This window comes from Phyllobates terribilis, unplaced genomic scaffold (genome assembly GCF_046119375.1).
Source record: "Phyllobates terribilis strain yellow unplaced genomic scaffold, ASM4611937v1 Scaffold_1__5_contigs__length_1240528914, whole genome shotgun sequence".
NCBI lineage: Eukaryota > Metazoa > Chordata > Amphibia > Anura > Dendrobatidae > Phyllobates > Phyllobates terribilis.
This window is the reverse complement of record NW_027362761.1, coordinates 768,820,117-768,847,059: the sequence shown is the minus strand read 5'-3', so window position 1 is coordinate 768,847,059 and position 26,943 is coordinate 768,820,117. Positions and strand designations below refer to the sequence as shown.

At 49.0% G+C, this 26,943-nt stretch overlaps 1 protein-coding gene across 2 annotated transcripts in view; it reads left to right on the top strand.

The window, feature by feature from the left end:
* Positions 1-24,476, top strand: part of FUT10 (fucosyltransferase 10) — a 57,212-nt gene extending 32,736 nt beyond the window's left edge. For both annotated transcript variants that reach the window (XM_073636965.1, XM_073636966.1), the window contains exon 5: positions 24,214-24,476. In XM_073636965.1, coding sequence (XP_073493066.1) covers positions 24,214-24,438 — 225 coding nt within the window. In that variant the 3' untranslated portion in view covers positions 24,439-24,476. The remainder of the gene's footprint in view (positions 1-24,213) is intronic.
* Positions 24,477-26,943: the final 2,467 nt, after the last annotated feature.

Sequence of the window (26,943 nt, the reverse complement as noted above, 5' to 3'; positions counted from 1 at the left end):
GGCCACTTCCAGAGAGAGTCCCTGCAGGTGTTTAGCCAAATCCTGAACCGACACCATGATGGAACAAAAAAAAATCTTTCCTTAGAGAATTTACTGGCTGGACTTACTGTTATGTTCTGCTACCAAAGCTAAGGAAAGAGAGGAGATCTGTCCCTACTATAAGACTCAACTGAATCCCTACGAAGTAACAGGGAACCTGATCCTGCGATCAGACCTGCTAAAGTCCTAATCTAGTCTGTACGGAGACCTATAGATTTGGGGAGGGAATCCCTACAAGTACTAAGGACTGGGAGGAATATGGGACACCTCCTAACAGAAATAGTAGCAGACAGACGAACAAACAAAATAGATAGAACATAGAGGTCCGTAGACCAAGCAAACTAACAGAGTTAGATACAGAGCACAGGCTAGCTAGAAAAAAGATATACAATGAAGTCCAGCAAAGCCAGAAGGGCGGAGCAGGATTAAATAGGCCAACAAGGTCATGTGACCAGCAAAGGAAAAAAAACCTAACAGCAAGGTTCTAACAGGACCTTCTCGTATTGCACCATTTTATTAGGCCTGTCCTGCAAGGGAATAAGAGACAGAAATTTCTCCCTGTAACGTGAGTCTAGAAGCATCACCAACCAGTAATGACTGTCACCCAAAATTTGGACAACGCGAGAGTCACGGGAAAGGCAGCGTAACATAAACTCAGCCATGTGTGCCAGCCTGCAAAAAGGCAAGACTTCCGTGTCCTCACCAAAAGGACGACTGACCATGCTCTCCTCCTCATCCTCCTCCTTCCTGTCCTCACACCATCCATGCTGAACAGACGGTATGCCAGTTGTGCAGATAGTACCATCTATAGTGCAGGAAACTAGCTCCTGTTTTTCCTTCTCCTCCTCCTCATTGTCTCCCAATCCACATTGGGATGAAATGAGGCTGGGCTGTATGTAATCACCTGTATGGTTCCTTGCTCCATTACATTGTGCTCCTCCTGCAATGCATCCTCTTTAATTGAGAGCAGAGAGCATTTCAGAAGGCAGAGAATCGGGATGGTGATGGTAATTATGGCGTCATCGCTGCTAACCATCTTGGTGGAGTCCTCAAAGTTTCGGAGGATGGTACAGATGTCTGACATCCATGTCCACTCCTGAGGTTTTATGTGTGGAGTCTGACCTGAATACCGACGGCCTTGTTGATGCTGGTAGTCAACAAATGCCCTCTTCTGCTCACAAATCCTTCCCAACATCTGCAATGTAGAGTTCCAATGCGTGGGGACATCACACAGCAGTCGGTTAGCCGGAAGCTGAAAATGCTGCTGAAGCACGGCAAGGGCGGCGGAAGCTGTAGCTGACTTTCTAAAATGGGCACACAGGTGGCGTACTTTAACAAGCAGATCTAGCAGATCCGGGTAGGTTTTGAGAAACCGCTGAACAACGAGGTTAAGCACATGGGCCAGGCATGGTACGTGTGTGAGCTCGCCTCGCCTCAGAGCCGCCACTAGGTTCCGGCCATTGGCACACACGACCATGCCTGGCTGTAGGTTCAGCGGTGTCAACCACAGATCTGCCTGCTCTTTCAGAGCTGTCCACAAATCTTCAGCATTGTGCGGTTTGTCACCTAAGTATATTAGCTTCAGCACAACCTGTTGCCGCTTGGCTGAGGCAGTGCTGCAGTGCTTCCAGCTTGTGACTGATGTGGTCATTTCGTAGATGGAGGCTGAAGAGGAGGATGAGGTGCAGGAGCTGTAGAATGTGGAGGCAACCCTGATTGACTTAGGGCCTGCAATCCTCGGCGTCGTTAGGACGTATTCCGTCCCAAGGTCCGACTGGGTCCTGGCTTCCACTATGTTAACCCTGTGTTCCGTAAGCGAGCTGTACCATCCCTACCCACAAGCACTTGTCCACGTGTCTGTGGCTAGGTGGACTTCCCCAGTAACTGCATTGTTGAGGGCATGGGTAATGTTGTGGGACACGTGCTTGTGTAATGCGGGGACGGCACACCGGGAGAAATAGTGGCGGATGGGGACCGAGTACCGAAAGACGGCTGCCTCCATCAGGTTGTGGAAAGCTTCCGTCTCCACGAGCCTAAAAGGCAATAGTTTGAGCACAAGTATTCGCGAAATGTGTGAAATTAGTAATGTGGCCTTTGGGGTGTTAGCTGCGCATTTGCGCTTGCGTTCCAAGGACTGGGGTAGGGACAATGGAACGCTACACTAGGACAAGGACGTGGACGTGCTTGCTGATGGTGCTATTTAAGAGTGTTCAATGACAGGTGCAGGGCGGGAGGCATCTTTGCATATGCCATGGAAAGGGGAATGGTGTGCACGCACAACAACGAAACAAGCAGTGGTGTCACCCACAGACACTATTACTGGACCCTGGGTGGTCGGGTTGTTTGCTGTCATGTGCCTGATTATGCTGGTGGTGGTCAGGCTGCTAGCTTTGCTACCCTTGTTGATGCTGACCTGGCAGGTGGTGCAAATGGCCTTTTTGGGGTTATCGGCAGAGTCTTTAAAAAACAACCAGACTTGGGAAGACCTAACAGTTGTACTGGCAACTTCCGTCTTGTTGATGTTACGAGGTATAGTTGCCGGCCTTCTGTCTGCGGCCACCACACTGCTTGTTCTTGCCTGTTGTGGTGCTACGCCTCCCTCCCCCTGTGTGCTGCGGTCCTCGCTCTGCAAGTCACCTTGCCAGGTTGGGTCAGTGACTTCATCATCCACCACCTCATCTTCCACTTCCGCACCTTGGTCCTCCTCCTGACTTTCTGGCAATTGTGTCTCATCATCATGCACCTCTTGTGACAGTTTCCCACCATCACCTTCGTGTGACCATGGCTGCTCAAATACTTGGGCATCGCTACATGTGATCTCCCCTTGCCCTGCTTCAAGTGGACCGGGCGAGAGGCCCGAATCTATAAATGTAAAAGTGAACAGCTCTTCGGAGTGTCCAAGTGTAGGATCATTTGCTCCGGGCACTCGGCATGGTGGGAGGAAGGAGGATCAGGGTGAGAAATATGCAGTCCAGACTCACGGCTACTGAGACTTGACAATGTGGAAGACAGGGTGGTGGTGGTGGCTAAGTGACTGGAAGCATTTTGCTATCCAACCAATAACCTTTTCACACTGCTCTGTGTTGAATAGTGGTGTTCTGCGGTCCTCTATTAGTTGGGACATTAAGGTCGAGCGACAAGATGTGGGTGTTTGTTGTGGCACAATTTCAGCTTGCCCACGGCCTCGGTCTCGTCCTCTGTATGCACCATCGCGTCCACTTTCCCGTTCCTTGCCACGCCCCTTGCCCATTTTAAATGGAGGACAATATTTTCCACATTCATTACAAATGGCTGGATTTGAACCGCAGTGATATGTGATACGTGTGACAGAAAACCACAGTTTTAAATAGCTGGCCTGTAGGTTACTATTTTTCACAGCGACCTCGTGTCAATAACTTCACTGACACACTGCAACAAAATTTAAATGGAGGTTAATATTTTCCACGTTCACTACAAATTTCTGGATTTTTATCGCTGCAAGAAAGAGTTTCCAGTTTGTCAGGGAGCGCCTCCAGGTGATTCATTACTTACTCCAAATCTTTCAGGAATAATCCAGTTTATTTTTATACAAACAACGTGTTGGATTTGGAGTAAGTAATAAATCACCTGGAAGTGCTCCCTGACAAACTGGAAACTCTTTCTTGCACTTTCTGAGGAGTCTCCTTCAAGGGAGCTCGTTTTACCTGTTTTTGAGCTGCAGGCCAGCAGATCCAGATGACTACTCCACTCCCTAAAGACAGGGTAACATGCTGGATAACAAGACACCACAGAGGTGAGAGCAATTTTTAATTCTAATTCGATATTACTAAAATACTACACTTAGATCTGTGCCCCCCTTTCTTTTCTCCTTTTTCTTTTTTTATTCATGGATTTTTATTGCTGTAATATGGAAAGGATCTGGCTATATTTTGCAGTGCCAACAGGCAAATGGAGCAGAAAAATGGTGTACTCTGGATTGCTTCTTAAGCAAATAACCCAAATAACCAGGATTAAGATAAAAAAAAATTTGCCTTTCTATGTCTAGAAATATCTGTAATTATTACAGCAGCAGCAGATAGGACGTTCAATGGACCCTCTTCTGCTGTATCATGCACTGCAGTCTGCAACATACACTGTCTGCTTACCTATCACGGATTATATGCAGCTGGATTAGTCTTCAGAAGGACTGTAGGTTCAGATGGATATTATAGATATATGTTGTGGAATACCTATACTAACGCTGCTAATCAATCAAATCTCTCGCTCCCGCAGCAGCTCCTCTCCCTACTCTGCCTGATTCCGGGGTAGACTGTGACTAGCATGGCGGCGCCCGTTCTTATATACACCTGATGATGCTGTGCAGCCAGAGAATCACTGTAATACCCACAGCCAACATGGCTACGGCATTACAGTGCAATCCCTGCATGTTCATTGGCTCTCTAAAGAGCGCCAAACACGCAGGGAGGGTACCCGAGCTCCCGCCCGAGCAACCTGGAAATATTCGTCGAGCGCCGAGCATCTCGAGCAGTGAGATGCTCGGGCGAGTACCGAGCAGTGGCGAGCACGTTCACTCATCACTAGCGATAGCAGGAATGAGGCAGGCAGGCAGTGTATGTGGCAGACTGCAGTGCATATAGTGCAAGATCGTCCATTGAACATTCCTGCTGCTGCTGTTCTTACAGATATTTGTAGACATAGCCACAGATATCGGGAAAGGGAAATATTTTTTTTATCTTAATGCTGGTCATTTGCTTAAAAAACAATCCAGAGTACACCATTTTTCTGCTCCATTTGCTTGTTGTGACTGCAGAATAAAGCCAGAACTGTTCCATATTTCAGCGATAAAAATCCAGAAATTTAAACTGAACGTGAAAAATATTGGCCTCCTTTTCCATTCTGTTGCAGTGTGTCGGTCAAGCTATTCACAATAGGTGTCTGTGAAAAATAGTATTAGTAAATTAAAGGCCTGCTATTTAAAACCGTGGTCCTCTGTCAAACATATCACCTATAAGAGTGTTCCAAAATCAGACATTTCTTCCATTTTCATTTCGCTGCAGTGTGTCGGTCAAGTTATTCACACTAAGTCTCTGTGTAGAATAATATTAGTAAATTACAGGACTGCTATTTAAAACCGTGGTTTTCTTTCAGACGTATCAAATATAACTGCCGTTCAAATGCAGCCATTTGTAGTGAACGTGGAAAATATTGTCCTCCATTTATAGATTGTAGCAGTGTGTCAGTGTACACCAATTTACAGCTCCATTTGCTTGTTTGCAGAATAAAGCCATTTTTTTGTTGTTTTAGAATATAATACTGTAATGTGGAAGCAGAGGAACTTTTTTCAATGATCAGACGCACGTAATCCATATTACTGACATAATAATGCAGAAATTTTGTGGAGCGTGCCAAATATTTCACTCCTTTTAAAGTCAGCCACCTGTGTTTTGTTGAACCAATTGACACTTGGTCGCTGACAAATACCATACTATTAGGCAACTGCCTGAAACCGTGGCCATCAGATGTTTTCGTATGTGACTGCCCTAATGATCCAGCAATTATTGTGAGCGTGTCAAATATTACACTCTGTAACGGGTCTGGGAGGCGGAACCTCTGGGCTACTATACAAGGGAGCGGTCCTTGTAAGGGAGCGGGTGGCGACCAGGCAGGCAGTCACAGCAGGTGACCGGGACAGTCTCTGGGTGTACGGGCAGGAGGTCACGGCAAGTGATCAGGGCAGTCTCTGGAAGAACGGGCTGGAGGTCACGGCAAGTGACCGGGGCAGTCTCTGGAAGAACGGGCTGGAGGTTACGGCAAGTGACCGGGGCAGTCTCTAGGTAAAGGGTAGGTACGACCTGTGATGGCAGAACCTCCAGGTAGGCTAGCAAGGCAGATGGAGGATGTGTGCTCCCAGGTGAGCAAGTGAGAGTCTCTGGAATAGCAGGTGGTCCCAGCACGTGACAGCGGAACCCCCGGGCAGGCAAGCAGGCAGGTAGCGGAGAAGCGCTCCCAGGTGAGCGGGCAAGAGTCTGGAATAGCTGGTGGTCACAGTACGTGACAGCGGAGCCTCCGGGCAGGCAAGCAGGCAGGTAGCGGAGAAGCGCTCCCAGGTGAGCGGGCAAGAGTCTGGAATAGCTGGTGGTCACAGCACGTGACAGCGGAGCCTCCGGGCAGGCAAGCAGGCAGGTAGCGGAGAAGCGCTCCCAGGTGAGCGGGCAAGCTGGTCCATAGACAGACTGACCGGAGTTGTAAGGCAGACCGTCGGACCTCAGGCAAGCAGGCAGGTAGCTGATGTGCGCTCCCAGGTGAGCGGGCAAGTTGGTCCTTAGACAGACTGACCGGAGTTGTAAGGCAGACCGTCGGACCTCAGGCAGGCAGGCAGGTAACAGGAAATCAGGCAGGATTAGGACAGCAAGCTGGCAGGAATCTGGCAGGTAACTGGCAGGTAACTGGCAACGGGACCTGAGGGCTGAAGCAGAGTAGAACGGTGCAACAACATTGCTCGGGCACCTCCATTTTGGAGGAGGTGCCTTATATATGGTAAAGTCCTCCGGCCATTGGCCGGGGACTCCTTAGGACGGCGCGCGCGGCCCCTTTAAGAGGGAGGGCGCGCGCGCGCGCCCTAAGCACAGTGGCCGGGAAGGAGCGCGCACTGCCAGCAGAGCGGGAGAGGGACGCCGGGCACGGAGCAGAGCGGTGAGGGGAACAGCGTCCCTGCCTAGCAGAGGGCAGGGACGCCGGCACTACAGTACCCCCCCCTTTAGGCCCCCCCTTTTTTAGGCCAGATAGAAATTTAGCTAGGATGAGAGGGGCATGGATGTTCTCCCGGGGCTCCCACGTTCTCTCCTCAGGACCAAACCCCTTCCAATCTACCAGAAAAAAGGTCTTTCCTCTTACCCTTTTGGTGGCAAGAATGTTCTCTACCTCAAACTCGTCCTCAGCAGAAACCGGAGCAGGAGGCGTACCTGTAGACTTGGAAAAAGAGTTAAGCACCACGGGTTTGAGGAGAGATACATGGAAGGAGTTAGGGATCCGTAAGTTGGCCGGGAGTTTCAATTTATAGGCCACCGGGTTGATCTGACTGATGACCTCCAGAGGACCGATGAACCGAGGCCCTAACTTGTAAGAAGGTATCTTGAGTCGAACATATTTAGATGAGAGCCAGACTTTATCTCCTGGACGAAATTGTGGAGGATCCAGGCGTTTCTTGTCAGCGTGTCTTTTCATACGCTCAGATGACAGAAGGAGTGCGGACCGGGTACTCTCCCATATGGAGGAAAATTTGCTAACGAGAGATTCCGCAGCCGGGTTGTCCACAGAGGTGGAGACAGGAAAAGGAATCCGAGGATGCTGACCAAAGACTACAAAAAACGGGGATTTGGAGGAGGATTCGCTCTCGTGATTATTATAAGAGAACTCGGCCCATGGTAGGAGATCCACCCAGTCAGAATGGTGGGCATTAACGAAGTGCCGGAGGTAACTGGTCAGGTTCTGATTGATCCGCTCCACTTGACCATTGGACTGTGGGTGGTAAGCGGAAGAGAAGTCCAGGGTGACGTCTAGTAGTTTACAAGTGGCTCTCCAGAAACGTGAGGTGAACTGTACCCCACGATCCGACACGATGTGGAGGGGCAGGCCATGAAGACGGAAGATGTGGCGGATAAAGTCTTTAGCCAGCTCGGGTGCAGACGGAAGGCCTGGCAGGGGAATAAAGTGAGCCATCTTGGAAAAGCGGTCAGCGACCACCCAGATGACCGTACAACCGGCAGAGACGGGGAGATCAGTTATAAAGTCCATTGCTATATGCTGCCAGGGGGCAGCAGGTACAGGAAGCGGAAGGAGGCGTCCGGCTGGCAGATGTCTCGGGACTTTGTTGCGGGCGCAGGACACACAGGCAGAAACAAAGTCTATTATGTCCTTGTGCAGGGTAGGCCACCAATAGTGCCGGGCAATAAGCTGGAGGGTCTTTTTCTGACCGGCGTGGCCAGCTAGTTTAGACGAATGGCCCCAGTGTAGGATCTTCTCCCGATCAGGTACTGAAACAAACGTCTTACCGGGAGGGAGACGATTTAGACTCACGGGAGCCACCTGCATTACTCTGGCGGGATCGATGATATGTTTAGGTTCTTCCTCGAGATCGGACACCAGAAAGGATCGGGACAAGGCGTCTGCTTTGACGTTTTTGTCAGCCGGGCGAAAATGAAGAACAAAATCAAAGCGAGCAAAAAACAAGGACCACCGGGCTTGGCGCGGGTTAAGTCTCTGGGCATGCTGGAGGTAAGCCAAGTTCTTGTGGTCAGTGTAAATTATTACCGGATGAAGAGCCCCCTCGAGTAGGTAACGCCACTCCTCCAACGCCAGCTTGATGGCCAATAACTCTCGGTCTCCTATGGAATAGTTGCGCTCAGAAGAGGAGAAGAGTTTGAAGAAGAAGCCACAAGTTACCATTCTCCCGGAAGATGATTTTTGAGTAAGTACCGCTCCGGCTCCAGAGGAGGAGGCGTCAACTTCCAGGAAGAACTGCTTGTTGCCGTCCAGGCGATGCAGCACCGGGGCGGAAGAGAAGGCCTGTTTTAGGGAAAGAAAGGCCTCCTCTGCTTCGGGCGGCCACTCTTTGGGATTAGTACCCTTACGGGTGAGCGCGGAAATTGGGGCAGTCCGGGAAGAGAAGTGCGGGATGAAGAGGCGGTAGTAGTTGGCGAAGCCCAGGAACCGTTGAATAGCCTTCAACCCCTCTGGTCGGGGCCATTTCTCGATGGCAGACAGTTTCTCAGGATCCATTTGTAGGCCGGTCTGAGAGATAATGTAGCCCAGAAACGGAAGCGAGGTCTGCTCAAAGAGGCACTTCTCATATTTAGCGTAGAGATGGTTCTGCCTGAGCCTGAGCAGGACCTGACGAACATCCCTCCTGTGAGTCTGGAGATCTGGAGAGAAGACCAAGATGTCGTCCAGGTACACCACTACGCAGGAGTAGAGAAGGTCCCGGAAGATGTCATTGACCAACTCTTGAAAGATGGCAGGAGCGTTACAGAGGCCAAAGGGCATTACCAGATATTCATAGTGGCCGTCCCGGGTGTTGAATGCCGTCTTCCATTCATCCCCCTGACGGATACGAACCAGGTTGTACGCCCCACGGAGGTCCAGTTTGGTGAAGATTCTAGCTCCCCTCAGACGATCAAATAACTCCGGAATGAGCGGAAGGGGGTACTTATTCTTCACCGTGATCTGGTTAAGGCCTCTATAGTCTATACAGGGACGGAGAGAGCCGTCCTTCTTTTTGACGAAAAAGAAGCCTGCTCCCGCCGGGGAGGTAGATTTCCGGATGAATCCCCTGGCCAGATTCTCCTCAATATATTCGGACATCGACCGGGTCTCAGCAGCGGATAATGGATAAATACGCCCACGGGGAGGAGAAGTACCAGGTAACAGGTCGATAGGGCAGTCGTATGGTCTATGAGGGGGTAGTGTCTCTGCCTCCTTTTTATTAAAGACATCAGCATAAGACCAATAAGGAATCGGAAGTCCAGGTAGATTAGCTGGGGTAGGAGAAGGACGGACGGGATGAACGGGAACCAGACAGGTCTTATGGCAGCCCTGTCCCCACGAAGGACTTCTCCGGTCTGCCAGTCAAGAACGGGTGCATGTTTCTGGAGCCAAGGTAGGCCTAGCAAGATGGCGTGAGAGAGTCCAGGCAGAACATGGAAGGAGATACTTTCAGAATGCAGCATTCCCACCTGCAGAGTAATGGATTCGGTGATGAGTTGGATGGGGCGTGGTAAGAGCCCCCCATCCACGGCAGCAACAGACAAGGGTACAGCCAGAGGTTTGGTGGGGATGCGGTATTTCTCTACCAGGGACTGTGAAATAAGATTCCCGGCTGCTCCAGAGTCCAGTTGGGCTAGTTCGAAATAACGGTTCTCCCCGTAGACGATTGAAACTGACAACAGCAGGGATGGAGAGGATTTATTCTTGTCTAGGTGGACCTCTCTGAGCGAACCTAGACACAGGTGTTTCCCGACCTCTCCGGGCAGGCACGGATCCGGTGCTCCTTACTGCCACAGTAGAAGCAGGTCCCCTCGGCACGGCGTAAGTCCTGACGGGTCTTGACCATCTTGGTCTGGTCGACCTGCATAGGCTCAGGAGGGTGTACCTGGTTAGAGACAGAAGGAGTGACGGGTTTCTGAAAAGTAGGAGCTAAACGTGGTAACCTCCTCTCACGGGTGACCTCTCTGGCACGCTCCTGGAACCGTAGGTCAATCCGGGTGGCAAGAGTTATTAAGTCATCGAGAGTGGTAGGAATGTCCCGACCGGCAAGTTCATCTTTAATACGGCCGGACAGACCCTCCCAGAAGACGGAAACCAGAGCGTCGTTATCCCAGGCCAGCTCCGAGGCAAGGGTACGGAACCGTATGGCATATTGGCCCACGGTGAGACTTTCCTGACGGAGGCGTAGCAACGATGATGCGGATGAGGTCTTCCGTCCGGGTTCGTCGAAGACTTTCCGGAAAGCCGTGAGAAAAGCAGGCAAGTTGGACACCAGGGGGTCTCCTCTCTCCCATAGAGGATTTAGCCAGGCCAGGGCCTCCCCGGTGAGATGGGACATGATGAATGCAATTTTGGCTCGGTCGGAGTTAAACTGGTGGGACAATAGTTCAAAGTGCAGGGTGCACTGATTTATGAAGCCCCGAGCCTGGGCTGAGTCGCCTCCGAAGCGAGGAGGTGCAGAAAGCCGAGGTCCGGGGTAGGATATCATGGTGTTAGTGGACAGCGGAGCTGCCGGATTGCGAGACATGGCACTGGCGGAGGTTGTTGGTGGAACAGTCAGAGTGTCCAGGCGAGTATTGACATTCCGCAGGTGACCCAGGATGGACTCCTGTTGGGACCTTTGACGGGACAGTTCATGACACAGGTCCGAGAGCGAGGGAGCTTGGGTGCCACCGGGTTCCATGGCCCGAGCAAACTGTAACGGGTCTGGGAGGCGGAACCTCTGGGCTACTATACAAGGGAGCGGTCCTTGTAAGGGAGCGGGTGGCGACCAGGCAGGCAGTCACATCAGGTGACCGGGACAGTCTCTGGGTGTACGGGCAGGAGGTCACGGCAAGTGATCAGGGCAGTCTCTGGAAGAACGGGCTGGAGGTCACGGCAAGTGACCGGGGCAGTCTCTGGAAGAACGGGCTGGAGGTCACGGCAAGTGACCGGGGCAGTCTCTAGGTAAAGGGTAGGTACGACCTGTGATGGCAGAACCTCCAGGTAGGCTAGCAAGGCAGATGGAGGATTTGTGCTCCCAGGTGAGCAAGCGAGAGTCTCTGGAATAGCAGGTGGTCCCAGCACGTGACAGCGGAACCCCCGGGCAGGCAAGCAGGCAGGTAGCGGAGAAGCGCTCCCAGGTGAGCGGGCAAGAGTCTGGAATAGCTGGTGGTCACAGCACGTGACAGCGGAGCCTCCGGGCAGGCAAGCAGGCAGGTAGCGGAGAAGCGCTCCCAGGTGAGCGGGCAAGAGTCTGGAATAGCTGGTGGTCACAGCACGTGACAGCGGAGCCTCCGGGCAGGCAAGCAGGCAGGTAGCGGAGAAGCGCTCCCAGGTGAGCGGGCAAGCTGGTCCATAGACAGACTGACCGGAGTTGTAAGGCAGACCGTCGGACCTCAGGCAAGCAGGCAGGTAGCTGATGTGCGCTCCCAGGTGAGCGGGCAAGTTGGTCCTTAGACAGACTGACCGGAGTTGTAAGGCAGACCGTCGGACCTCAGGCAGGCAGGCAGGTAACAGGAAATCAGGCAGGATTAGGACAGCAAGCTGGCAGGAATCTGGCAGGTAACTGGCAGGTAACTGGCAACGGGACCTGAGGGCTGAAGCAGAGTAGAACGGTGCAACAACATTGCTCGGGCACCTCCATTTTGGAGGAGGTGCCTTATATATGGTAAAGTCCTCCGGCCATTGGCCGGGGACTCCTTAGGACGGCGCGCGCGGCCCATTTAAGAGGGAGGGAGGGCGCGCGCGCGCGCCCTAAGCACAGTGGCCGGGAAGGAGCGCGCGCTGCCAGCAGAGCGGGAGAGGGACGCCGGGCACGGAGCAGAGCGGTGAGGGGAACAGCGTCCCTGCCTAGCAGAGGGCAGGGACGCCGGCACTACACACTCCATTTAAAGTATTGCAGTTGAGGGTTCAAACCTATTCTCAGATGGCGCTGACAAATAGCATATCTGTGAACAATGCTGTCAGAGTATTATGCCACTTTTGCGGACTGACAAAAAAAAAACATACAAAAAATAAGCTAAAATGGAAAAAATGTTAAGAGTCATTCTTTCCAGGGCAATGACTTGTATATAAGGCCAAATAAATAAAAAAAATAAAGTTATGGACTGTGGAAGACATTTATGCGACCAGAATGAACACTCATGTGTAGATGGTGATGATAACACCTAGCAGCAGCACCTGTTCCTATTGTAAATGCATCTGACAGCGTTATCAATTGGAAATAGAATAGATTTTAATTTTTTTGGGCAGCACGCAGTAAAAGGCAATAATACCTGGCTGGATAGGTGTAATACGCTATCCATATTGCGATACCTCACCCGAAAAAGAATTTCAGATAAGACAGTTAATATTCTAAAACATAGAATCTATTTGAATTGTCCTTCCCATTATTAAGGAGTGTGTCTCCTAAACTGTTATTGCATATGCAACAATTTCAAGGGCTGCCAAAAATTAGGACACACTCCAATACACTTTTGAAGAAACATAAAAAAAAAAAAAAAATAAAATAAAAACACAGTAGGATCTTTCTTTAGTATGAAAAACCAGACTCGCTAGTGTAATCACATTGTTCAGCTCCTGCACCTACTCCTCCAGTTCGGCCTCCATCTCTGAAATGACCACATCAGTCACAAGCTGAAATCACTGCAGCACCACCTTGGCCAAGCTGCAACAGGCTGTGCTGAAGATAATGACTCGCCCCCTGGGCCGTGGGGCACGCGGAACCGGGCAGTAGGGAGACGCTGGGAGTAGTAGTGGCGGCCCGGTCCCGCGGCTCAGGGTGGTCAGACCAATGGTAGTCTGCTACTGTACTTTAGATAATGTCCGACTACGCCACCCGTGGATTGCGGTTATTAGGAACCGCCGCTGCAGGGCAGACCGCTGGGGCTGATGATGTATGCAGCTGGGATGATGTGACTCCCCACTGGAAGAGTGCGGCCCCAGGGCAGTGTAATGGATGGTGGGAGTGATGGTGGTGAGAGTCCCAGTACCGGTAGTGCCGGAGGAGCGAAAAAGCACACAGACAACGTACTGCAGTCCAGGGACTTTACTCACGGTTAATATCCAAGTCACTTCTGCAGGGAATGGCTGCCCGAGCCGTGCTGCGTCCACCAGGCGAGGGGCTCGGTCAACTCCCAGGCAGCTCAGGAGTATGGCTCAGGACCCCCTTCAATCCTTCCTCTGGCCTGCCTCACCAGTGACCCACTGTTGTCCAGCTGCTGCGGACTTGTGCGGTTAAACGTGGGCCCCGTCCTCCGCTGTCCTATATGGTGCCTTCCTAGCAGGTTTCATGAGGTGTCGCACCAATAAATGATCACGACGTCCGGTCTTTGGCTGAGGGTAGTTTCTCCTCCACCAACTTGGGATCCGGCACCCTTAATCTGCCTGACCCTTCACCCTGTATTCTCGTGGGTTCTTAGGGTCCCTTCCACCTTCTTGTTCCTGAGCCCTTCTGTTTCTCTCTCTCTTCTCCTTTTCTGTTCCTTTCTGTTCCTTTCTCTTGGAGCTGGGATGAGACGTAATCACAGCTCCCTTTCACCTCCTCCTCGGCCTCTCAGTAGGCCATCCTGGAGCAGAGCTCCTACAGAGCCTCTACTCCCTGGCTTCCCATCTCTCTGCACAGACTGAACCCTGTTCTAAGATGGTGCTCACCTTTTATACCTCCCTCTGACCATGAGCCCAGGTGACCAGCAACCAATGGGCTCCTACCTACGCTCAGGAACCAACCCCTATCTGCCCCTACAGCACTGGGTGTTCCACCCCCCTCCCCACTCCAGACAGGGACATAGTCGGTCGTGCCTGCACTTCTGTCTAGTGGGAGCACCGTTGAGCTGTCCCTCGGAAATGGGGTGTGTGTGCTGTATGCAGCTAACTGAGCCCTGGTCCATACTCTATCCTTACCCGGGAGTGGAATATCACACCTCTGGTCTGAGGTGCAATACCCCTGTAGCGGCCGAACCCTCGGGGCGCTACATTCCCCCCTGGTAAAGCACAGCACGTCCTCGGGCTGGAAAAGAGCAAAACAGTTGATTACAGGACATGCAAAACTTTTTCAATATCTTTTTACATTTAGAAACGGACGACACAGTTCAATTCCCTTTATGGGACACACTTTTCTTTTCACTAGACATTATAGAAACATTTTCAATACTTCCGGAACTCTTTTGTATAAAACATCTTATAAAACTCTTGCATTATCACCTAGCAGCATATAAAACTTTCTCATGTAAAACATTTTTAAGTAAAGCGCATTCTTGGATTCTTGGATCATGGCCGCGGTGCAACTTGCGACCAGGTGTTCTTTCTTCTTAAAGGTGCAACAGTCCAGTAAACTTGTCTTGAGGTAGACGTTGCAGTCTTTTTATAAAACCAGTAGGGGGCGCTTTAGGAAGCGCAACTATATACAAGGGATTGGCCGTTCCCAGTCCTCAACCGGTTTAAAAGGGGGAATGGCTGCTCACAGTCCTCAGCCTGGTAAAGGGAAGAGGGATGGCTGCTCTCAGTCCTCAGCCAGGTTACTTAGGGGATAGGGCAACAGTCAAACAGTCCTATATCTGTCCCAACGGGGACCACACTCAATTTGAAACAGTCCCAAACAGTTCCTTTGTACCCTGACGGGTAACTATTTACACTGGTATGCTACTGTTCACTGGTAGCGATACCCTCCAGCTGCTCCGTGCTCCTCATAATCTTCAGGCCCGTCCGGGCCCTCCTGGTACTCAGAGTCCGAGTAGTGCTGTTCCTCCTCCTCTACTACTCTGTGGACGTGGAGGGCGTACCATCCCTTCACGCCTTGGTGCCGGGTGTAAGACACCACATCCCCTGGAAATAGATCCCGCCCTCGATGACCCTCCGTCAGGTGGCTCTCCACATCCCTCCTCGTCACGAACACGTCGCTGATGGTCTCAGGGTCTCAGATGAAACGCCAGCCGCGCTCCATCTGGAACTTCACAACAGTCCCGGTGACTCGGGGACTGCGGGCAGTTCGGGGATCTCGCCGGGCCTTCATTTTCTGCTCCGCGCTCCGGACCTGCAGCTTCTCTTGTTTCACGTGACGCTCTCGCTGCTCCCTCTCAAACATCTCCAGCTGTTGGCGTCAGGCCTCCCGCCGTTCGGCTGCGTCCGCCAGTGTTTCCTTCGTGAACCCCATTAGGTCCTCCCCAGTGGGGTCACATTCAAACTGGGCATCCTCCAACGGCAGCTGGGGGGTTTCCTGAGGCGCCGGAGCAGGTATGAGGGGCTCAGATGGTACTTCAACCTCCGCGGGCGGGCTCCTCCGAAAGCGGGGGTTGACATACTCGGGGGGCCAGATGAAAGGAAGCCCATCCGGACTGGTATGTTGGGCGAAAAGATCTGTGCCCAGTGGTAGTACTGCAGAGGCAGGGGGCGCGAGCAGGTTGGCGGCGCCCGGGGGCACGTGGCATTGCGACCAGGCCCGCGCTGGTCGTTTCCTAGTTGCACCCTGGGGTGGTACAGCGGGTGCAGGGGATTCCGTCGGGGCAGCGGCGCCCGGGGGCGCTAGGCCTTGCGGCCGGGCCTGCGATGGTGGTTTGCTGAGCACGCCCGGAGTCAGAGGGCACGGCGTGGGGCGGGGCTCTCTGGCAGCATCGACGGCCTGGGGGCCGGTTGATGGCGGTGGAGGCACGGTGTCGACGGCGGGTCCAGGTGCGTTGGGCTCCACAAAACGGGGTGCAGGGGCAGGTCGGCGGCCCCAGGGTTCGGGGTAGGGGCATCTCCGTTACCTGCCTCTGCTGTCGCGGCCTCCTCCGCGGCGTCGTCTTCAGCCTCCACTCTGTCTTCACTGCCCTCGGTGGCTGGTGTGCTGCTGGACGTCGACGGCGCCTCCTGCTGCAGGGTCACAGCCCGCCGGGTCATTTCTTCTTTCCACCTGGCTATCACGTCCTGCTGCTCCCGGACCATCCTCCGGTCCAGCTCCTCCAGCGCCGCCCGCGCATACTCGGGGTCCTCCTTGGGGAGGTGGGCTAGCAGCTCTATGAAGCTGCATGGTGGTGTGGCTTGCAGCAGGCCCCTTGCCAAAGTGCTGGAGCTGGTTCCTTTCTCCATCTCCGGGTGCGGCCTGGCCAGACTGATCCAGACCACCCCCTGCCCTGAAGTTTTCTTCTCTTTCCGCCCCCATGAGGGGTGGTCCTGGGGCATTCTGCTGACAATCACTCTCAGGGGCAGCCCCCCCACCTTGATGGACATCTCCACAGCCGTGCTCATGGCTGTTGGGGGCGGGCTCCTTCTTTGGCGCCATTCTGGGACCTGGCCCACGATGGGAGGCGGCCTCCTGTGGTCTTTTGGCGCGCACATTATGGCGCTCGTTCTTCTAGGGCGGGCGCCATTTTCAGCACAGTCAATTTTCAATAAAACAGTCTCTTTCTCTTCAGGCGCGCAGTACCCTTTTTTAGCGGGCACGTAATCCTGCCGACTACGCCATAGCTGACTCGCCCCCTGGGCCGTGGGACACGCGGAACCGGGCAGTAGGGAGACGCTGGGAGTAGTAGAGGCGGCCCGGTCCCGCGGCTCAGGGTGGTCAGACCAATGGTAGTCTGCTACTGTACTTTAGATAATGTCCGACTACGCCACCCATGGATTGCGGTTATTAGTAACCGCCGCTGCAGGGCAGACCGCTGGGGCTGATGATGACTGTGGTTGGGACAACTGAACGCTGCAAAGGGACAAGGATGTGGATGGTGATGGTTGCAAGTCTGCAATGACAGGTGCAGGGCCGGTGGCATCTTCGCATGCACCATGGATAGGGGATTGGCGTGCATGCACAACAGCGGAAGAGGCAGTGGTGTCTCCCGCAGACACTGTTTCTGGACCTTGGTATTTGGCCCAGCTTGTCAGGTGCTTTGGTGTCATGTGCCTGAGCATGCTGGTGGTGGTCAGGCAGGTAGTTTTGGTGCTCTTGCTGATGTTGCAAATGGCCTTTTTGGGATTATGTAAACAGTCTTTAAAAAAGAACCAGGCTCGGGAAGACCTAACAGTTGTACTCGCAACTTCTGTCATGTTGCCCGCCTTGTGTCTGTGGCCACCATACTGCTTGTTCCTGCCTGTTGTGGTGCTCTGCCTTCCTCCCCCTGTGTGCTGCTGTCCTGACTCTTCATGTCCCCTTGCTACGTTGGGTTAGTGACTTCATCGTCCACCACTTCATTTTCCACTTCTGCACACTGGTCCTCCTCCTGACTTTCTGTCTATTGTGTCTCATCATTATCCACCTCTTGCGACAGTATTTGCACTTTCCCTCCTTAAAATTGCTACATGTGAGTTTCTGTTGCCCCGCTCGAAGCTGGCCGGCCGAGATGCCCAAATTTATCGATGGAAAAGTGAACTGCTCTTGGGGTAACCCTGGACTCTAATCTCTCCTTCAAACTACATATCCAACCTCTTTCCACTTCCAAGCGGACCGAGCGAGAGGCCAGAATCTATAAATGGAAAGATGAACAAAACAGCTCTTTGAAGTGTCCAAGTGTGGGATCAGTTGTCTCAGGGTACCCGGAATGGTGGGAATGGTGGGAGGAAGGATGATCAGGGTGAGGAAGATGCCAACTCCAAGTAAAAAAAATCTCCTGGATCCGCACATTCCTCAACCACAAATCTACAAAAACAGTAGTGCATGCGCTCATCATCTCCCTTCTCGACGACTGCAACCTCCTGCTCTGTGGCCTCCCTTCTGACACTCTCGCATTCCTCCAATCTATCCTAAACTCTGTTGCCCAACTAATCGACCTGTCCCCTCACTATTCCCTGGCCTCTCCTCTCTGTCAATCCCTTCACTGGCTCCCCATTACCCAGAGACTTCAGTTCAAAACCGTAACCTTGGAATAGAAAGCTATCCACAACCTGTCTCCTCCATATATCTGTGACCTAGTCTCCTGGTACTTACCTGCATGCAACCTCCGATCTTCACAAGATCTCCTTCTCTACTCCTCTCTTATCTCCTCTTCCCACAATCGCAAACAAGATTTCTCACGTGCATCCCCCCTTCTCTGGAACTCTCTACCCCACCATTTCTGACTCTTGCCTACTGTTCAAACCTTTAAAAGGAAGCTGAAGACTCACCTCTTGCGACATGCTTACAACCTGCAGTAACCCTCGCTCCACCATACCCCTGCAAAACCAGCTCTATCCTCACCTACTGAATCCTCACCCATGCCTTGTAGGCTGATCCCTCACGGGCAGAGTCCTCTCCTCTCCTATCCTATAGCAGTCGCTGTCACATTTTTGTTCAAGATTATTGTAATTGTTTTTGCGATGTATACCCCTTTTTCACATATAAAGTGCCATGTAATAATTGGCGATAAAGTAATAATAATAATGTGATCCAGACTCACATCTACTCAGACTGGACCATGTGGAACACAGGGTGGTGATGGTGGAAAACTGACTGTGAAAAGGTTGTTGGTTGGATAGCAGATAAAGTCTCCACTGCTTTGGCTTTAATAGTGGTATTCCACAGCCCCTAGAAATTGGGACAGGAAGATAGTTCGACATGACGTGGGTGTTTGTTGTGCTCCCTCAGCAGGCACAGTTTCATCTTGCCCATAGCCTCTGCGTGCACTATCACCATCACCATAACATCCACTTCCCCATCCCTTGACACACACCTTGCCCATTTTAAATGGAATTTAAGATTTGTCACGTCGCCAAAAATGTCTGTATTATTACTGCTGTAATATAGGATCACGTCTGATCAGATGACCACAGTTTTAGGCAGTGCCCTGGGAGTCAGAGATGCTTCCAGCCCCAGGGGTCTTCCCCATGCTGTTCCCATGTCACACACGTCATAGTCAGATAAGGTTGTAAAATGTTAAAATGACATTTCCCAGTGAAAGCATTTGTCTTGGTTGAAAGCAATGCAAAAGTGCAAAAACACTAGGTGTGAACATAGCCCAAGGTGTGGAGGAGCATTTTTATTTTTGGTTATTTATTTTGCCTTATATACAAGTCATTACCCTGAAAAGGATGTTCCTTAAAATATTTCCAAGGAAAATCCATTTAGGTTTCGTTTTTGTATGTTTTGTGAGTCCGTAATAGTGGCGTAATACATGACAACGTCGACAACGCATGACAACGTTGTTGACAGCAGTGATCTGGGAGTCCGAAATGCTTCCAGGGGTCTTCCCCATGCTGTTCCCATGTCATCTGAGCACTGTTTCCATCGATTTGGGAAATTTTCAGGCCTTCTGCAGACCGCCGGGGGGAGCTGCCTGAAAAATGCTCGAGTTTCCCATAGACTTACATTGGACTCGAGCATTCCAATTTGCTCAACTCGAACAACGAGTACCCGAGCATTTTAGTGCTCGCTCATCACTTGTCAGGTTGCAACGGATGACCAGCATATGTGCCTCGCTGCGACCTCTCAACGCTCCATAACCCTTTGCTGAGAATCTAATCGCTTTTCTGTCCATTGAATCTTAGATGATTTCTTCCACACAGTGCGTCGAATCCAGCCTTTACATGCATGGGTAGGCCAGGGCTCGACAAACCCAGGCGCCTGGTCGCCAGTGGCGCCTAGAAAATGTTGCCTGGTGCTTGAGGAGTTGAGGAGTTGAGAAGAAAAAAAAATACTCTCAATCCAATCCCACCTCCTGCACGGAGTCATCCAATCGGAGGAAGCAGGGACAGTATCGCTCAGGCCGCCTTCTCCACTTTGCTCCGCCCCCTTATGCTCCGGGACTGGACAGGGAGAGTTGGGTTACGGGGGAAGGATCGCTGTGGCCGGGGGCCCGTTCTCATCTCCCGCTACCTGTGTAAGTACATACAAAGGCCGTGCTCCCCGGGGAGACGCCGTGTGTGAGGGGGTCTATATGTACAGTTTGTCAACAAAAAAACGGAACAGGCATTTTTTTAAAAAAATTAGTTTCTTTGATTTTTCTGAGAAAAAAACTGAGAATATAAAAAATTTATAAATGTAATGACATCTATTTATTTTTTTTTAAAAAGCAATTTTTAAAGCATTCGTAAAAATTTTAAAAAAAATGTCAAGAAAAAAACGGAACAACAATTTATCTTTACTTTTCCCTCCAAAAAACATTTAAGGTGAGTATGTTGTTTCATTGATTTAGAAAAGTGTTGTTCCTACAAAAAAGGATTTGAAACTTCTTATGGTTAGAAAATAAAATATATGGATAATAAGGCAGATTGATTTTTAATCTTCTCTAGAAGTGCTGAGAGACCCTATCCTGCTGGACCACCACTGAATGGAGTTTCCTACATTGCTAAATCTTTTTGTAAGTAGGGTATAGCAGTATATACACAGTATATGCTGTAATTATATGGTTACTATATGGCAGTATATTCACAGTGTATCCCATTATTATATGGGTACTATATGGCGGACTGCGGAGTGCTGCTGGAAGAACAAAGTAGGGTGCCGCCGGGAGAACGAAGCCGGAGTACTGCCTCGTCCACTCGGACAAAGAAGGGTAAAGAGATCATGTGTAAGTTATAATTGGCATAGCAGAGCAAAGTGCACATTTTTTTTTCTTTTCTGGGTTCAGGAAAAAAATAAAGCGCAGAGCAACAGAGAGAATACCAGAAAATGAAAAGCAACTGAAAATGACACAGTTCTTTACAAAGACCTCTCTTGAAAGCGCAGTGCAACAGGTAGAAAGTGCCGGGCAACAGGTAACTGAAGAAACAAGAGTTGACCCACCAGCAGAGGAGTCCCCATCAACAAGCCGTTGTCAAACTGCTGGACCCAGGAGATTTAGGCAAGAGTGGTGTAAAGAACTCGCATGGCTTAAATTTGACCATACAACTGGTATAGCTATATGCGAGATTTGTGCTTCCTTCCCTGGCATTGCTGACCAAGCATCTAGGATCGTAAAAGGATTTTCAGGACCCTTTAAACTTGAAACCTTCAAAAAGCAGCAAAGTCTCTCCAGCATCTAAATTGTGTGGAGGCTAAACATGCAACGTTGGCTCCAGAAGCTACTCCATTGGCTGCTTGTATAAGGAAAATGGATGAAGACATTTTTAAACATATGACCATTCTATTTAATGTGGCCTATTATATTGCCAAAAACAACAGACCTTTCACAGATTTTGAAGGGTTGCTAGAGTTGACGGAGAAATTAGGGAGTGCTGTGCAATAGGAATATGCAAACGATAAAAGATGCAAAGAATTCATTTCCCATATTGCAGAAATAATCAGGAAAAACCTAATCAGTGAGCTCAAAGAGGCAAAATATGTCAGCTTGATGCTAGATGGCTCAAGTGACAAAGCAGGGGTTGAACAACTGATTCTGTATGTCAGGTACATCAAGGACAACAGGGTCAAAGAAGTATTTCTTTCTGTTTCTCCTCTTGAAATGGCTACTGCAGATGGATATTTAGAAGCGCTCACAGAAGAACTTAGAGCACTTGGTCTTGTAGGCTGGCTTTCTTCAAGTCACTTGATTGCCATTGGTACAGATGGTGCTGCCAGCATGATTGGGACCGAAAATGGCTTGGTGCAGAAAATACGCCAAAACATCAGTCATTTAATTGGCATTCACTGTGTTGCACACCGATTGAACTTAAGTGTATTAAGTTCAGTAAAACAAGCTAAATTAATTGATGATTTTGACTCTATTTTAAAGAAACTCTACCAATTTTATCAATACTCACCTAAGAGAATGCGACAGCTGAAGCAAGTAGCAGAAAACCTGCAGCTTACAATTCTGAAATTCCAATACTTGCATAATGTCAGATGGGTAGCAAGCAAAGTCGGTGCTCTGTCTGCACTTGTCAAAGACTGGAAATGCGTGACAATCCACCTAGAAAGTGTGGCTGCGGAAAAAGACAGTGCCTCTGCAGCTGCCCATGGTTTACTGAGAAAGCTCACAGATTTTAAATTTGTTCACATGCTCCATTTTCTACTGGACTGTCTGGAAATTCTTAAAAACTTGTCACTTATATTTCAAAGGGAAGAGCTTTTTTTAAGCACAATTGAGTTGCATGTGAAAAGCACAATTTCAACAATCAATTCACTTAGAGATGCACCAAAACAACATGAGGCCAGATTTGTCTCAGGAACATCTCTTCAAGGACTGTTTCAAAATGTACAGCTACATGGACTGAGCAACACTGTAACTGCATCAATTCAGCAGGAAAAAGCTAATTTAATTAATCATGCAGTTAAATACTTGACAGTGCGATTTCTAAGTGATATAAATATTGAAAGATCCACCGCAGTGTTTGACACCTTTGCCTGGCCAGCAGGAACAACATTGCAAGACTACGGTGTGGTTGAGATTACTGCATTGGCTCATCATTTTCGTAAACAGCTATCTCCACCTAAAAGTGATGACCAATGCATTCACTCACTCCTCAATGAGTGGTATGAGTTTAAGGTCCTTGGAAAAGGAAAGAAACTGTGTGAGCTTCTGGATTTGGCACTCTCCAACACCGAGAGATTTCCAGTTCTGGGAAACCTGTTGTCGATTGTGGCGGTGCTCCCTGTCTCAACCTCATGTTGTGAAAGAGGATTTAGTTTGATGAACATGGTCAAAAATAAATTCAGATCAAGGATGCAAGAAGAAAGTTTAAGTGACTTGTTTATGATCACCATGAATGGGCCATCTGTGAAGGCGTTTGATCCTGCCAAGGCTGTGGACCACTGGTACTTCAGCTCTAAAATCACAAGGCATGTTCATGGCCACAAAAAGCAAAGTGAAAAACACTAGAATGTTGCCTAAAATCTAAAATATCAAAATATAATATTTATTATCTTTAAAAGTAAAATGTTGTTTATAACGTTTGTAATGTTTTTTTTGTTAAATTAAAAACCAAGTTTGCTTAAAAAAAATTCTGGCTCCTAAATTTTTTGGCTGGCTCCTAGATTCTGAACAACTTTGTCGACCCCTGGGGTAGGCAAACCCCTAAAGTCACTATGGGTCTCAAAACCGATGGCTGCCCTCACCTGATTTGGCCCACCTGCCGAGTTGGTGTTCCAGAGTGTACCCACTGCCACATGCTAGTAGTTACTTGGAGATACAGATGAGAGTTGAGTACCAGATGAGGACCAAAGATGGGCGAGCTGTCATAAAAGGACATGGCAAGCACTCCCCCAGAGGTGCTACCTCTATCTGGACACCCCTTACACCCAAAAGTATAAAAAAAAACACTGTACCAGAGGATTCTGTATTTTCCTGCTATAGACTTCTGTAGATAAAAAAATAATTAAAACTAATGCAATTAAAAAATGCTAACGGAAACACTGAAAAAAATGTGTTAAATGCTGGGGCAAATTTACTATTACTGTTGTGACAGATTTCCTGCAGTGATTGTGCCAAAATTGTAGCATAAATATAATTTTGGTCACATCTGTTAAAAATATGAGCCAAAAAGAATAGATTTTGGCAGTTTGCTGGACAGTTGGTTAAACTGTTTTGAAAAGAGACCTCAACTTTGTTGAGTTGTAAGAGGCACCAAATTTATTACTAGTGTGCAACACTTTTTTTTTTTTAACTCAAGTTACTGGGCATATCACCCAAAAAGTACTATAGAATAGGAAACTGAGTGTACTATGTGCCAAAGCTACACTAAATTTATCAATATGCACCTTTAGATATGACACTTCTGACTGCCTTTTTTTGTATTTACAGTGTGTAAATGATAGACAGTAATAATCTGCCCACTTTGTGTACATACAGTCTAAGGCCTCATTCACACATCCATGTTTCACGTACGTGTTGTATCCGTTTTTCTTCACCCATTATAATCTATGGTGCACATGTTGGTGTTTTTTCACAGACCGTGTATCTGTGCAAAACTCACAGAGACATGTTCATTTTTTTTCCCGTTATCATGGATGAAAAGGGCAAATACAAGTCTATGGGTCCGTGAAAAACACATGCAGCACACGGATGTGTGAATGAGGACTAAAAAGTATACAACAATATGTTTAATGCCTAAGTATTGGTTCATCTTTCATAATAGATAATTTTTTTTTTTTAGGGTTTGCAAACTAAGCGATGGAAAGCTGATTCCAAACATTTGTCTTGTCCGGCCCCCAAACCATTTTCATTCATTCCTGAACGTTCTTTGAAGACCAGTATGAGGGAACTATGGAGACCGAGCTTTGAACAGTCTAAAAAAGAAGCTAAAGCATTGAGACTTCTTATCGACAGGAACACAAATTTTACATCTGAAGAATTTTGGAATCTTGTTTTCAAACATTAGACTTTGTGGACAGAAAACTGTAACCTTTTTTTTTAATTCTAGATAATATCTACTAACAAGCAGGTTGGAAAATCTAGATAATGATGAACATTTGAAGACTACTATTTCACTAACATGTGAGCCAAATGTATAAATTCTAACTTCATATTCTTGGACATTGTTAAATAGTACTATGGATCCAATATACAATGGGACATTCATTTATCAAGTTTTAACTATAAGGGGTTTCCAGAACTAACAATATTGTCCTGCTCTTAGTAATGCCCCCGATGTGTGATTTGTGGGGGAATCCCAATCAGCAAAATGAAGGGACACTTTTATTGCACTATCCACTCAATCCATGGAATCATTTAATCATGGAAGCTGCAGTACCAGACATAGTTGTACAGACAAGTGTTTTGCTGTGTTAGGTTAATGGGTTGCCTCATGTACCATATGTATGAATGGTTGAAGCAATAGTTCCTGTGTAAAGTAAGCATTTTCAACTCTGGAAGGTCATGTTTCAGATCAGAAGAGCAATGCCATTCTGAGGAAAGTCTACAAAACTGCTGAGCTGAGGACAGCTGATAAAGAGGACTTCTGTCTGGGAAAATGAGAAGAGACTCCTAGACTTTAACCACTAAAGAAATGGCCGAAGGCTTAAAGAAGTTGTCCAGTACTTTATATTATCCCCCCAATGTATCCCCCCGGGGCCCCTAAGGATTTTTGTAAATACCTGACGTTGCTGTTCTTGCCTGAGAGCAGCGCTATACTTGGCCGCTCACAGGCAGCACTTAACCCCGTGCTAACGTCACGACAAGTGAGGCGTGACTCAGCACTGGGGTCCCCACGGTGGCTGCTGGGATGTGGGCGGGGTTACCTCCTGCGTCACATCCAGCATTCACCGTGCGCTTTCCCAATGAATGGGGAGAGGCAGAGCGCGCGATGGATGCCGAGTGTGACGCGGGGGTAACCCCACCCACAGCCTGGCATCCATCATGGAACGCAGAAGACAGAGACCCCCTGCTGCTGCCAGCACTTGTCGTGACGTCAGTGGATGTCAGAGTCGGCTGCAGCTGGGGGTCATGTGATGCCTGTGAGCGGCCAGTAATAGCGCCGCTCTCAGGCAGTATCTGCAACATAAGGTAATTACAAAAATCCTTAGGGGCCCCGGGGGGATACATTGGGGGGGTAATATAAAGTACTGGACAACCCCTTTAACCTTCAGGAAAGACCTAGAAGTTCACCAGCTTGGGGGATACGGAAACACAGTAGTGTGAATGAATTGTAACCTGACTATTGTCCTAAATCTACATTTGATGTGATGTTTATGCAATTTTGTAATTAAGGTAAATGCCTATGTGTTCCTCAAAGATATAATACACAAAATTGAGTAGACTTGGTCTGGAACTATTCTTTTCCTATTAGGTCTTAGATCATTCTTTGGCTGTAGTCAATGTACACAACTGGCACATTGCATGTTATATGGAAGTGGTAATTGAAAATTAAATTATATAATCCGAATCATTGATGGGTAATTTTTCACAGGATGCGACCCATCCCCATTCCCCCCTCCACAGCCTAATCAACTGGTTTGCATTTTCTCTAGCATTAGAATGCAGCATCTGGTGACCTTTGATTATGAATTAAAAGGTGAGACCAGTCCTAACCCAGCTGAATTGCTCTGTGTTTTAAATAATACAATAAATTGTAGTGAAGGGATTCTAAAGGCTCAGTTTAGGAGAACAGGTAAAGAATCGAAAGGAGGATCCTTAAATGTCTTGTTTTCTGGAATGCTAACAGTGTCGAGTGCATGCCAAATTAGAAAAGGTACTTAGAGTGCTATATTCCAGGCTAGGATCTTGTACAGTATTGAGAAGGTACTGGGCTAACATTGCAATGGAGTACAATATTTAAACAGATGATGGAATTCACCTAAATGAAAGGGGTAAGAGTTGGTTGTCTAGAAGATTGGAGTGTTTCAATGGAGATTTTTCTTTAATAAATGAAGGTAGCTATCATGCTTCAGATGCTTCTCTGAATGATGATCAGCAATTGTCTTGTATGGGACAGGAGTGTATACATACTTTGTTATAGGCCATAGCTGTAGAAAAAGACACACACTACACATGCCAAGCTTATACAGTACATTGATCCATTACAGCTAAGCAAAAATTTACAAAACTGAACATGAGGTTCTTAGTTGAACATTCTGATCAGAATGTATGAAGCACACTACCACAACGATGAACCTCTTAGTGGGTCACTAGCCTTTAGCATGCGGCACCATTGGTGTTCACCACTGAAGCAATGGCGCACCACCAGGAGAAGATACCTGGTGCCCCACAGCACCCATGCTGCAAAGCAAAGCCCCCAAGGCTCCAGGTCTTTGTCACGCACGGTGTGGGAAAGACTAAGTGCAACACAAAGGGAAGAGGGGGAGGAAACCTAAACACGATTGAAAGGGGAAGTGGAGACCCCTAGGCAGATCTAATATCACCCTGCCTACCCTACCGTACCTATATA